The sequence below is a fragment of the Erpetoichthys calabaricus genome, chromosome 3, assembly GCF_900747795.2.
Source record: "Erpetoichthys calabaricus chromosome 3, fErpCal1.3, whole genome shotgun sequence".
Classification (NCBI taxonomy): domain Eukaryota; kingdom Metazoa; phylum Chordata; class Cladistia; order Polypteriformes; family Polypteridae; genus Erpetoichthys; species Erpetoichthys calabaricus.
Window position 1 is genome coordinate 218,580,460 of NC_041396.2, and position 15,084 is coordinate 218,595,543.

General features: G+C 39.0%; 1 protein-coding gene across 3 annotated transcripts in view; it reads left to right on the top strand.

Moving 5' to 3' along the window:
* Positions 1–15,084, top strand: part of fam184ab (family with sequence similarity 184 member Ab) — a 642,430-nt gene that overhangs the window by 393,943 nt on the left and 233,403 nt on the right. For all 3 annotated transcript variants that reach the window (XM_028797795.2, XM_028797797.2, XM_028797796.2), the window contains exon 5: positions 6,419–6,604. In XM_028797795.2, coding sequence (XP_028653628.2) covers positions 6,419–6,604 — 186 coding nt within the window. The remainder of the gene's footprint in view (positions 1–6,418; positions 6,605–15,084) is intronic.

Below are 15,084 nucleotides of genomic sequence, written 5' to 3' on the forward strand. Positions count from 1 at the left end.
GTATTTTTATATATCCAAGGGTGTCTTCTTTCAGATAAATCACAGGTTTCCATGTTGCCAGCTCTCTTTCATTATTAAAATTTGCAATTTGCACAGGTGTACAGCACGTCACAAGTGAGTTAGTCTGCTTTTATCAAAGGTCTCACTTCTGCTGAGTCACAAACAGTGAAAGGACTCATTATTAATAGATAGTGGAGTTTCAGCCCATTCTAATGATGTATAGTTATCTATGACTGGTCATTCCTATTACACGTCACATCCGTGTGTAAAAGACAAAAAAAAACCAAAACACAGATGATCTATGTAAGAAAAGGCAGAGCAGGCTCTTCTTCCCTAGTAGACTGCGTTCCTTTAATGCTGGAAGTGACATCCTTCTCGTCTTTTACAACTCTGTGATGGCCAGTGTGATTTTCTATGCTGTGTTGTGCTGGGCTGGTAACATCACTTCAAGAGAGGCCCAGCAAATCAACAAGCTGATTAAAAGGGCAAGTTCAGTTAAGGGAAGCACTTAGGACTCTCTGGAGGTTGTAGTGAAGGACAGAATCAAAACAAAAATGCTGCACACCCCCTCTCAGACACACTAACACTGAGGACTTTCAGCCAACAAATTATTCAGCAGAAGTGTGTGAAGAAATGCAACTGGGTCTCCTTTATGCCAACAGCATTATGTCTGCATAATGCCTCACTGCAACTGTGACTGCCAAGTACCAAAAGTGTACCAAAGAGTGTGGGTATTTATTTATTTACGTATCTACCTATATATGTATTTATTTATTTTAAAAGCTTCTGTAAAAAAAGTAAAATTTCTATATGGGGACAGATAAAGTAAAATATCTATCTATCTATCTATCTATCTATCTATCTATCTATCTATCTATCTATCTATCTATCTATCTATCTATCTATCTATCTATCTATCTATCTATCTATCTATCTATCTATCTATCTATCTATCTATGTAATATTTTAAATAAAGTTTTCTTGGTTACTTTGCCTTTAATCTTGGCTCCTCTTAAAAAATATATCTTTGTGCTTCCTGAAGCATGTGACAAGTGTACCAGGTATCTGATATAGTGGCAGAGATTCAGAATCATATAAAGTCATCTGACATCTAATCATGACACTAGGATAGCTGACAGATTGGGGCGTTAAAGAAACTTTATTCTAGGGTTCGGCATCATAAAATGTCTTGATTATGTACTGCAGAATCCAGGTTTTGGAGAGAAATCCCCAGAGCACCATATTTTTTGTGTTCTAGTGTAAACAAAGGTTTTTAATCATATAAGTACTTTCTTTTAAAAATCTGAAGTGTTATTCTTGGTACTCTTCAGCCATTTGCAGCTCCTTTATTGCATAAGCAAAGTAATTAAGCAAAGTAATTTAATTTTGGATATGTAATTTAGTGCAATAATGCCAAAGACCCCTTAGTGCATAAAGGATTACTATGACATACTCATAAGACAAATGTGATTCAGTTCATGTAATATATGCTGTGGATACTGAAGAAAATGTACAAGGCTACTAAGTTAATCATCAGACGCTGCTGACCTCAACACTCGGTTCATTTTATTTACATGGTATTGGAGAGACAGTATAGTAGAGGACAACTGTTTTATATCTTGCATCGCACAGAAAGAGTGTGAAAGGAAAGCATAAATAGCAGACTGCACATTGGCATCAAGATGTAAAGAGATGTGAAAGAGGAACATTTAAGGGCCTAAACATTTGCAAACATTTCTTACATGCTGATCTGAAGTGTTACCCTCTAGGTGTGAGATTGCCAGAGGTATGAGTGCCACTGAGCTGGCAAAGAACAGGGAAACGTTGTGCAGAAAAGCTCCAAATGTTCCTATAGAAACTTCTAAGGGTGCCAGAGGCTTTGACAGCCTGGTTGGAAACAGATCCCCAAGGACACAATGGAGCAGCAAGTTGGGCAGGGCTGACAGTAGAGGATAGTTGATCCAGCATGTACTAAGAGTGAATGACCCTGCAACAGTGAGTGGGAGAAAGTGATAGGCCCTGGGAGTGATGGCAAGAAGCCAACACAAGTCCAGCAGCATGGATCTGCGATGGGAATCACGTTTCAGTCCAAGTGACCCAGATTTTGAAGGGTTACCCAAGGGTCAAGAGTGCAGAGAAACCAGGGGTTTTTATAGGAACTTCCTTTTCGTTGTTCCTGTAGCTAAAGAAGGTGGTCACTGACAATGTTATGATTCAAGAGCTTGAACACGAGTAGAAACTGAGAAGGGATTTAAAGTCTTTCCAGGGCACTGCAATAATAAGTAAGGAAACAATTTAGAGAAATGGAAATGGAGAGTGCATTGATATTTTTAAAAGGTGGGCAACTAGATGAGCCACACCTCGAACATTCAAGCATTAACCAGTGCAAAGGATTAAAATAATTATTTCTCTTCTGGTTCGTCCTGCTTCCACTTGAAAACTGGTCCCACCCACACGCAGCCGACATGGCATTTCTCGATTCCTATTCGTCCTCTTCCAAACCCTTCCCCACACTGCCTGCGGCTCCTGTTCAAAACCGATCCCGCCCACACGCAGCCGACACAGCATTTCTCGATTCCTATTCATCCTCTTCCAAACCCCTCCCCAAGCCGCCTGCGGCCTCCCATACACCTTGCTATTTTCGTTATATTGTGACGCTTGTTTCCTAAGCCTTTGTTATAAAATGAACGACAGTATCTTCTCTGTCAATGGGTTTTTGTACAACGTCATCTCTATTCCGGGATCCGGCAACTGCCTGTTCCTATTACTATACTGGCCTGCTGAGCGTAATACATCCAAAAAGTACTCAAGGTGCTGCCACGATGATAAAGTAGCTTTACCACCTTTGCGGGAGCCACCTGTGTCTTTACAACAGGTTCTTACACAGCAAACATCAGAAGGTAAAAATTATCGTGAACACATTCGAGAATACAACTCTCCTCTAGCATTTGCTTCCATGGGTGCACAGATAATTCAACCTCCTGGCCACGGACCATACTGTTTTAAAATACATGGGCAAATTTATCACCAAATCTCTCCACTATACGCTAACACTTCTACCTGTCCAGGATATGGACAGTTGTATGTTTTCGACACAGCGCAAGCTACTAAAGTATGCTTACAAAATAAAGAAAACTCTGCATGCAGCGAAAATGTACTTCTCCAGCTAGATTCCATGCTCAGAACCATCAACCCCTTCGCTAAATCATACAAACACATGCATGAAATTGCTCAGTCCAATCCAACAGCATCTAGGCAGGATTTACGATGATACAAGATGTCAAACCGATGTTGCAGCGATTTTCATCGGAGAAGATGGCGAACTCCCTGCCGAAAGGGACATTTGCATCTATTCCAGAGGCAGCTCCTGTAAACAGATTTCCACGCTCAATATGAATTGTGATCCTATGGTTTGCCCACTTTTATTCCCTTACAGAGACATTGGCTGGCACAAAGATTTTCAACATGTTCCCAATAAAAGAACCGCCAACCGAATCAGGCTTACTCAATGCCAAATTTACGCGTACAGATTATCAATGAGGAATACATTTAGTATTTTGCACTCCGGCGGCAAACTATTCCAACAGTACGTCGTAGATGCGTATGTTAAAACAGAGGGTGTGCGTCTCAACTATCTCAGATTACATCAACAAGACCTGCGCGTGGAACAATACAAAGGACTATTAGACGCACTGCAAGCAAAGGCTGAAAATAACAACGTACTTGTAGGCAAAATGATCATATTACCGTCCACATTTCCAGGAAGTCCAAGATACATGCAACAAAACTATCAAGATGCCATGGTCATAGTACGTAAATTCGGAAAGCCTGATTTATTTATCACTTTCACATGTAATCCTGCTTGGCCAGAAATTCTACATGCACTGTTGGATACCCAAAGACCAGAGCACAGACCTGATATTACAGTAATCCCTCCTCCATCGCGGGGGTTGCGTTCCAGAGCCACCCAAAATAAGAAAATCCGCGAAGTAGAAACCATATGTTTTTATATGGTTATTTTTATATTGTCATGCTTGGGTCACAGATTTGCGCAGAAACACAGGAGGTTGTAGAGAGACAGGAACGTTATTCAAGCACTGCAAACAAACAGTTGTCTCTTTTTCAAAAGTTTAAACTGTGCTCCATGACAAGACAGAGATGACAGTTCTGTCTCACAATTAAAAGAATGCAAATATATCTTCCTCTTCAAAGGAAACAGAGAGGAAAGCAAACAAATCAATAGGGCTGTTTGGCTTGCGGTACAAAGCTGGTGAAGGCGGCAGCTCACACCCCCTCCATCAGGAGCAGGGAGAGAGAGAGAGAAACAAAGTCAAAAATCAATACGTGCCCTTTGAGCTTTTAAGTATGCGAAGCACCGTGCAGCATACTTAAAAGCTGCACACAGAAGGTAGCAACGTGAAGATAATCTTTCAGCATTTTTAGACGAGCGTCCGTATCGTCTAGGTGTGCGAACAGCCCCCCTGCTCACACCCCCTACGTCAGGATCACAGATAGTCAGCGCAAGAGAGAGAGAAAGAAAAGTAAGTTGAGTAGCTTCTCAGCCATCTGCCAATAGCGTCCCTTGTATGAAATCAACTGGGCAAACCAACTGAGGAAACATGTACCAGAAATTAAAAGACCCATTGTCCTCAGAAATCCGCGAACCAGCAAAAAATCAGCGATATATATTTAAATATGCTTACATATAAAATCCGCGATAGAGTGAAGCTGCGAAAGGCGAAGCGCGATATAGCGAGGGATCACTGTATACTACAAGTAGATCTTTCGACTCATTATCTGTTGTCTCCACCAAAACACCTATTCACAACTGCGTCTTTCAAGAAGTATTTATTTCTTCTTGATTTCTGAATTCCTTTCTCACCGTTTTCCGTTCCTATTCTTACACCGCTGTATGCTACGGCGGGCGTCTGCTAGTATTCAGTATTTGTGTGTGTGTGTGTGTGTGTGTCTCTGTGCATGTGCCTTCAACACTTTTCCTTATCCCTGTAATTTAAGATAAAGTGTTGGGGCACCTCAGAGGCAAACCCTATATAATTGATGAAAAAGAAACAACAAAATTGTTAGAGGTCTTTTCAGACAGGAGTCAAATTACAGACTGAATCAAAGTTGGCTGTGGAGTCCCTTAACAGGAAGCAAGACCTGAAGGGGCACAGCTAGGAAACCATGACCTAGAAGTGGTATCACTGAGGCTGCTGGTCGTCTGATCTGTGGGAAAGAAAGGGGGAGAAGCATTAGGCAACAGTGCCAACCCTCGGCTCGGGGTGGAATTACCATTAGATAAGCTTTCAAGTTGTCTCCCTAACACACGTGTGACAATAGTTGGAACTTTGGCCTGGTCATTCAAACATATAGTATAAGTTTTATGTGGATTTTACAGATAGATAGATAGATAGATAGATAGATAGATAGATAGATAGATAGATAGATAGATAGATAGATAGATAGATAGATAGATAGATAGATAGATAGATAGATAGATAGATAGATAGATAGATAGAAAAGACTCATGCACATTGATATTCTTTCAGTGTAGAGGTATTAATCAACCAGAAACTGTCTGTTTAATCTCTGAGAGGACATCTACAATGAAAGCCTAACTCTCTCCTATGCAGCATCAAACACTGTACATACTACACAGGTGCTAAGCTGCCAGTGCTGCTTTGTCTTGGAAAGCACCAAAGAAAAATGACCATATTTTCTCTTTTTATTCATCTAAACCCTTCACAGTGCAGATACTCTCATCGAAAATGTCCCATTTCTATTCTCTTTTCCTGTTTTATAAAGCAGTTTATGGCAATTTCAGCAGAGGACAATCTGTTCCATCAAAACTTGATTGATTTATTTTATCTTGCAGCATCCGTTGTCTGTCGATGAAATTGAAGTTGGCCTAAAATTGCTTTTTTCTTTCTCAGTTTCTCACTCTGCATCAGTCAACACCTTAAGGCAGCACAGCAATCCAGTTACTAAATGGAATGTTTAGTGTGTGTGAAGTTTACAATGACGTTAAACAGTTAATCAACCATTAGTTTTTAAAACATCTCTCACAGTGAGCACTTTTCCAAAGTGCTTTAAAAGCTGATCTTGCCATTATACAAGATGATTTCATATACACTTTAGAAGGATCAGGACAGAACCTGAAAGAAGATGAGGACAACAGCAAATGGAGGATAAGAAAGACAGTTAAAGGCAAAAGGTGTTTATCTTAATGATAGATTTGAATATTGAGACTCAAAACGTATCTTTTTCATCAAAGCAGATTGATCTTGGTGACTCCGAACAATTAAATTTTGCTTTTCACTGCTAACTACACACTAAATGATTTCCCATTGAATGTGTTCTCCTTTTTCTTCACACTTTTATAATTCATTATACTTAAATTCTTTCTTTCTTCATGCAGGCTTTGAAAGAGGAAAAGCAAATATACGAGAAGGAGATAATGAGCATCCGTGCCAAATATGAAGAAGAAGCAGCTCACTTTAAAGAAGCACAGGCAAGAGCTCTAGAAGAGCTGTCAAAAAAGCACAGAGCAACCCTGGAGACTACACAAAGCACAGCCGAACGAGAAAAGAAACGGCTTCAGGCGGTATGTGCAGTGTTTACTGGAATTATCATGGCTTGTGTTAATTCTTTCAGGTGTATTATGAGTGTTACGTTTTGGTTCATAAAAGACAAAAGGTATTATCATGTGTTCTGTATCATTCACCTACCAAAGAAATTTGTTAAAGTAAAGTACTGGTTCACTCTAGAAAAATACAGGGTAAGATTATTCTGATAATAATGGTCTTTTAGTTGAACCTTTAGTTTTTCACCACCTTTAAAAGGTACTAAATGGCACACGATTGTCAGAACCTGATTCTGCAATTTGTTTAGTTGTTAGTTGAGTGGCATATGGCTTCTGGAGCCAATTTCCTAAAGTATAAGTGGGGGCAGAACAGCACCAGCCAGTTGCTTAGTCTTTAATCTCCATTTTGACATCTCAGACTTTGATTTTTTATCAAGTCGAATCGATATGGGTCAGAAGCTTGCTTTTCTTTCTTGATTTTTCTGCTTTTTAGGAAAATTAGTGGTGAATTATTTCTGCTTTTTAGGAAAATTAGTGTCTAACACATTAGGGTTTTGACCTCTTTGTTTCAGTTAGATTCTGGCAATGATCCAAAAATGCAGTAAATTTAAGTTCATGGAGAGAGCTGTCTCATGGATAAGGTCAGTCAGTCAGTCAGTCATTGTCCAACCTGCTCTATCCTAACACAGGGTCACTGGGGTCTGCTGGAGCCAATCCCAGCCAGCACAGGGCGCAAGGCAGGAACAAACCCCCGGCAGAGTGCAAACTCACCACAGGGTGTGCACACACACACACACCAAGCACACACCAGGGACAATTTAGGATCGCCAATGCACCTAACCTGCATGTCTTTGGACTGTGGGAGGAAACCGGAGCACCCGGAGGAAACCCACGCAGACACGAGGAGAACATGCAAACTCCACGCAGGGAGGACCCGGGAAGCGAACCCAGGTCTCCTTACTGAGAGACAGCAGCGCTACCACTGCGCCACCCCATAGATAAGGTGTCAGTCTAAATTCTTTGCTCACTTGTTGTAGGCATCATAAAATGTATATCACTTCTTACACCGTACTCATAATGTTAATTTCTGTAAACTGTTAATAGATAAAGTTTTTTTTATACATTGCCTGATAATTCAAGCATGTATTCAATTTCGTCAGTTTTACATTTTTGCTGATTGCTAGTTTACACATTCTTATAGTAAAGTATGTACTGTAACCAAATGCCAAGCACAATCCAACTCATCATAACCACAGGTTCAAATAATGTCCATTTTATTACTCACAGACTTCAGCTGACACTTAAATACAGTCACAGTGTCAAAGATAAACTTGTACAGAATTCTTCTCTCCTTCCATTTATTCCAAGAGCTTTAGACCTCTAAAATCTAACGCTGATTCCCTGGGCAAGACTCCGTGGGTAGTGGCTCCTTCCATTTTTGACCCCGGAGTACTTTGGGGCTAGACATGGTCCTTCTGAAGCATTTCCAGGTCAGACTGAAGTCCCATAAAGTAGGGACCTTATCATCCTTCAGCAAGCCCTGGTGGCTGCCACGGAACCCAACAGGGCCGTAATCTGGGACTCCAACTCCCATCATGCCCTGTAGGAATCTGAGGGGGACCCAAAGCTCAGGGATGCTGCCCCATAGTGTGTCAGGGAATACAGTACCCTCATTCTATTGTTTCTCCAAGTTCTTCCAATGTACTGGTCTCCCTGCTGGGTAAGGATTCCTATTCCCATCCCATTGTAAATCCTGTCCTTTCCTTCTCCTTTATTGTGATGTCCCATCCGGGTAAGGAATTACCCTCTGGGTCGCCTGTCTATCCCCTGTGGCACTCACAGTACATATGTTGAGTAGTACCTGATGAACAGTCACAAGTGAAGATGAAAATAGTTTGCTATTGTCTAGAGTACGGTGACTCTTCCATCCATGTCTTTTTAACTTTAAACATAATTTACATTTTCAAATGAAATTTAAAGTTGTTATAAGCTTGTATTTATTCCTGACCTTAGGGCGTAAATCCAAACTGTGCGTCTCCCGCACATTTGTGTTCTGAAAGTTCAGATGGGTCTGACTACATCCCATCTGTTTCACTGAAATGCCTCAGAAGCCCATGACCCACTTTCCTGCATCAAGATACCAACCATATGTTTGATATTCTCACACAAGGCTTTGGCAGACTTTCAAAACACCACATTGTCCTTTCAACTGCTAATATTATAACGTAAATCTTTCATTTAGTCTAATATAGTTATTGTCATATATTTATCAATATTTATGACAGAAAATTACCTGTTGTTTCTGGTTCACCGTGTCCTAAAATGTCACGTTTGAAGCTCCAGTCAAATATAAGTCCAGTATCCAGTAGTGTGGGGAATTGGCAGGACCCCACAAAGCAATATTATCCTAATAACAGAATTCCAGTAATTTTATGTATTAAAATATTAAATATTGTTATTGAATATTGCAGTGTATTCTTCACTTTTCATTTGACTAAAGTTAAATTTGAAAATTATATCCCTGAAGGCAAAAGAGTGAATCTGTTATACCTAATAAGAAAAATTCTTGACTCAGTTCATCCTTCTTAAATCTTTTTTTTTTTAATTGTGGAAATGAACCTCAAGTATTTCAGCAGTCTCCGCAGTAAGACTTAGGAATTATGAAGGCACATAATACACTCTTCAGTACATCATCTAAATATGACTGTGCTCAATCAGTTATGACCGCTACGCAATTTTGGAATGATAGAACATGACAAGGAGGTGGTGGGAATGAGCAGGGGGATTGCAGATTTGTTATCTAGGTACAAATAAGAATCCAGCCATCCATCCATCCATTTTCCAACCCGCTGAATCCGAACACAGGGTCACGGGGGTCTGCTAGAGCCAATCCCAGGCAACACAAGGCACAAGGCAGGAACCAATCCCGGGCAGGGTGCCAACCCACCGCAGACAAATAAGAATCGGTAAACCTAAATAAATTGTCAGCAAAACCAAAATCAAAGTGGAACAATGTAGTGTTCTCAGACTGACTTGTTTTTTTTTTTTTTTTGAACCTAACAATAATCTTCATTGCTTTTTAAATGAATGGATCTGATGCTTAGAATTCAGAAGTTGTGCCCTCTTATGGTCAGCAGCCATATCATCTGTACTTCAGTCCAGGTAATCCACCTGAAGCTAAGCATGCTTTAACCTGGTCAGTACCTGGATGGGGGACCATCTAGGAAAGCCTTGGGTTGCTGCTGGTAGAGGTGTTGGTGAGGCCATCATAAGGTGCTTACTGTGTGGTTTGTATGGGGATCCCAATACCTCAGAGCAGTGACAGGGACACTGTCCTAAAGAAATGGTGCCATCTTTCAGATGAAATACCAAAGTCCTGACTCTGTGGTCATAAAAGGTCTATGGACATCCTTCTAGAAGAGAAGGGTGTTTCCCTATGTTCTGGCTAAATTGCTTACTTTGGCTTGGACATTCAAATATATAGTATACATGTAAGTTTTATGTGGATTTTAAAATACTCTAAGATAGATAGATAGATAGATAGATAGATAGATAGATAGATAGATAGATAGATAGATAGATAGATAGATAGATAGATAGATAGATAGATAGATAGATAGATAGATAGATAGATAGATAGATAGATAGATAGATAGATAGGAAAAACTTTGTCCCAAGGTGGAAATTTTGCTTTGTGCAGAAGCTCAATAAATAAATAAACTGGCATCAATTTGCAAATAAATACATGTCTAATTTAAGATATTACTTAAATTCTAATAAATATAAAGATGCATTAAATCCTTTTCATTTGTAATTACAGTAACTAGAACTTATGATAATATTTGCATTTTCCAAAATCATGGTATGTATGGCAAACATCATTAAGAGGTTATTCTCTGTCCATCCTGGTTCTTCTGGTGCCTAATGATATGGCCTTCCTTATACTAACCTAAGCCATCCCTTCACATCATTAATGGAAGCTCAGTTAGTGCCCGCAGGTTCAATCAATGTGATTATATCACAGCAGGTACATAAAGGAGCACAAAGCCTAAAGATTAAGTCATGCTTAATCAGTGTGTCGAAGCTTGGCTCATGTCTGTTCAAACAAACTATAGAAACAAAAATAATCCACATTTTGAAAGGCATTTCTGTAATTATAGATCAATTACAGACAATATAAAAGATGCAGGTGACCAAACCCAATGTAAACAAACTATTGATGTCTGTGAGGCATGTGAAGTCTGAGATTTTAAAACTTGCTTTATAATTTGAAGCAATCCACAAAACTACATTAAATATTTATCCTCAGAGTATGGGTGTTGCAGTGAAGACTAAAAGCCAAGTATTATGTCATAATCCAGATTAAACCAATGATCTTCCCTGATGGAAGAGTTCAAATATTCTACCTATGAAGCAGCCAAAGCTTCTTAGAGGTATCTACCGATGTTTATGGATTAGTTGTGATTGTATTTCTTTTGCAAAATTGTTTGTTTTGAAGTTGCTACAGTTCCATTTTTTTAATTATGGAGACATTGCTAGGCAATGTCTTCTAGAAATTGTGTCAAGTGACGGTACTGCCATAATTGCATTTAAGCAGGCTGCATAGGTTGCACTTCTTGTCCAAGCTTGTGGATGTGTTTAAATGTATTCAGTCATTCAGTCATTGTCCAACCCACTATATCCTAATATAGGGTCACGGGGTCTTCTGGAGCCAATCACAGCCAACACAGGGCACAAGGCAGGAACAAACCACAGGCAGGGCGCCAGCCCACCACAGGGTGCGCACACACACCCATACACCAAGCACACACTAGGGACAATTCAGAATCGCCAATGCACCTAACCTGCATGTCTTTGGACTGTGGGAGGAAACCGGAGCGCCCGGAGGAAACCCACGCAGACACGGGGAGAACATGCAAACTCCACGCAGGGAAGACCCGGGAAGCGAACCCAGGTCTCCTTACTGCCAGGCAGCAGTACTACTACTGCGCCAAAGTGCCACCTTAAAAGTATTCAGAATGTTAATTATTAATGTTTCCTGGCAAAAAACTTAGAGACTGTTTTTCTTACTTACTGGTTTTGACAAAAAGATAGGCTTGACTTACTGGTTTTGACTTAGCATGTTTCATATTCTGACCCGTCATTAATATGTCCTTGTGGCCTAACACATACTAAGCAGCGTACCCAAAAAGGAAATTCACAAAGCAGTTTATCTCGGGTTGGTTGTGTGGCACATAGAGAATTAGATTTCATGCATTTTTGGCAGGAGTTTATGGGGGATAGAAGAAAGTTTTTTTCGTTCATGCTAGGTGTATGGAAAAAATCTAAACTTTAAGTTGAGCATCTATTTGATCTTAAATTCTATGGATTTGATGTTACATGAAAAATGACAAACAAACTGGGATTTATAAAACTTGAAATTGACATAAAAACATTTGTATCAAATTTAAATTGAAAAGGATTCATACAAACATTTCTTTGTTTAAATGTACCTCTAGGCTGCTGCTCGATCGTTTTTTGTTCCTTGACAAGACAATTAGTCATGACAGTACAAAATTTATACGAAAGCAACAGCAAACAAATAATAAATAATTCATTATTTATTCATTATCAGACTATGTCAAGAGTGTAAACCTTAAAACCAAAAGAAAAAATGGGCAATCAAAATAAGAATAACAACTGCAAGAAAAAAGTCTGAATTATTTTCATGGGAATTGTTACATATGCATAATATAATTTTACATTACAGCAAGTAATTAACCATATTTAAAAAATAGTAAAACGTAATAATTTGAAAGTAAATTAAGTTTCATGTTGCATTTGAGTTTTCTGTTGCATTACACAATTACGTTCTGTTTGGCTTTGAAATTAACACGCAAATATTTTTTAAACTTATTCTTTTACTGTAAAACTTCAGTAAAAACAATTTTTTTAATTAACTGTTCGTCAATATCGTATTGAATTTTGATTCCGTGTTTGGGCCTACATCGTGACAACCCAATGTATAACTGCCCATGAGAGAATTTATTTTCTTTCTCCCTAATGAATAAACCGACTTTTTTAAATGTTTGTCTCTGTGATTTGCTAATTGACTTCCATCCATCCATTTTCCAACCCGCTGAATCCAAACACAGGTCTGCTGGAGCCAATCCCATTCAACACGAGGCACAAGGCAGGAACCAATCCTGGGCAGAGTGCCAGCCCACTGCAGGACACACACAAACACACCCACATACTAAGCACACACCAGGGACAATTAAGAATCGCCAATCCACCTAACCTGCATGTCTTTGGACTGTGGGAGGAAACCGGAGCGCCTGGAGGAAACCCACACAGACACGGGGAGAACATGCAAACTCCACGCAGGGAGGACCCGGGAAGCGAACCCAGGTCTCCTAACTGCGAGGCAGCAGCGCTACCACTGCGCCACCGTGCCGCCTGCTAATTGACTTTGCAAAATCTATTCTAACAGGAAACGGTTAACGTTTTAACACGAATGGCATATCAAGATCTCCTTTGTTGTCTAATGTTATCCTGGGAAGATGTACTACATTACCTTTCTTGGATACATCGTTCTTTCTACAGTAATTTGTGCAGTGGAAGACGATGGTGTTAACGGTTGTAGATATTCTTCGAGATATTGTAAGTTGATGTTTTCATCTTCCGCACCATCACCACCAACTGTTTCAGCATAGTCTATTGATACGCATTTAACCAATTTGCCATGTAACTGATCAGCAATTTTCGCATTAATTCATTTGACATCATCGTTTCTCAGGGTTAGGATTGCCATATTGCCATATATATTTGAATATGGTTAAGAGGAGGGCGTGACTTGAAACAATCTCATGTCAAAAGTCTCGTCTCTCAGGACTTGAAAAGATCTTCCAAAAAGTCTTGACTTGTCACAGGATTTTTTTTATATAATAGAGAGATATTAATTAGATCTGGTTGTTCTTTTGTCAGCCTTTCTGTATAAATATTTTAATTAGAAAACCTTTTCCTGATAAGAGTGAAGATTTGTTTTGCACTTTAGTGGTTAAATTTTGCTTAAAAAAACCTGGCTGATTTTTTATTTAGTATACTTACATAATCAGAGTATTAATTAATGATAATAATCTAAGTAAATGTGATACATCTTTGTTTTTGTTGATTAATCTGTGAGTTGCATGTAAATGTAAGATAAGGTGCTATATAAAAAAAGTTATTACTATTATTATTATTACTATCTCTAGATTGCTTTCTGTCATGTTACTTAGTAAGTTATATTAGATTAAGCAACCATTTTTATGTACCTGTAATACTAGGGTGTTGTACTGCGTTAGCCATTATGAATGTAGAGAAAAGCCAAGCAAAATGACACCTTTTAGTGGCTAACTAAAAAGATTACAATATGCAAGCTTTCGAGGCAACTCAGGCCCCTTCTTCAGGCAAGAAGTAATCATGTTTACATCTTGCCTGAAGAAGGGGCTGAGTTGCCTCGAAAGCTTGCATATTGTAATCTTTTTAGTTAGCCACTAAAAGGTGTCATTTTGCTTGGCTTTTCTCTATGTACCTGTAAGATAGACCTGTTTTTATTAAAACAATTACAGTCCCAGAAAACATTAACATCTGATTATTTTACCTTTGGTCACGGCTCTTAATATCCCTGCGGGGCTGAATACGTAAGTATGCTTTGCAGTGAATTAGCACCCCGTTCAGATTTGTTCCCTGCTATGTTCTTGACGCTGTACTTCTCATGACCCTGAACTTCAAATGGTTTGAAAAATAAATCTGTGAAAGAAGGTTTTTTTTTATTTATTCAGAGGCATATTATCTTGCTTATAAACCAGGAAAAAAGCTAAATTAATACATTTGTAGATGTACTAACATAGGAAGGTATGTTTCTTTGTGTTAAGAAAATCTGAAAAGATTTCTCTTAATTATCATGAATAAGGAATATAAGTCCTCACTCAACAGTAGATAGAGCACAAATGCTGAGAAAGAGTGAAGGAAATTGTCAGAACTGCCTTTCTGCCATACTTGCTGTTTCCTGCTGTTAATGACACTTGAGGCAGATGCAAAACATCATAAATGTTGTGACAGTCATTTTTAAATTCAACAGGTGACACCACAACAGAATCAGATTATCATAACAGCACTTGTCATATTAATCACATTAAAGTATGAATGAAAAGTTTTAAGTTATCAACAGTAAAGAGCACCTTTCTGAACAGCATAGCATGGTGAAACTCTGTCATGAGACTTAAACTATCGGAAATTCTGCATAAAATTGCACTGCCATGATGGCCAAATCATATATGAGATCTGAGTTCAAGTACACCTTCAAGCTTGAGCTTCTTTATAGATTGCTCTGTATTAGTTTACCAATCAACACAGCAAGATTTAATGGCATCTATGCATGTATGCAAACTGGCCTAAACCAGAATTCCAGTGTTAGATAATTGCTAAAAGTATGATACAGCACTGCTAAGCGGTGGTCTCACTTCTGGCATTTCTCC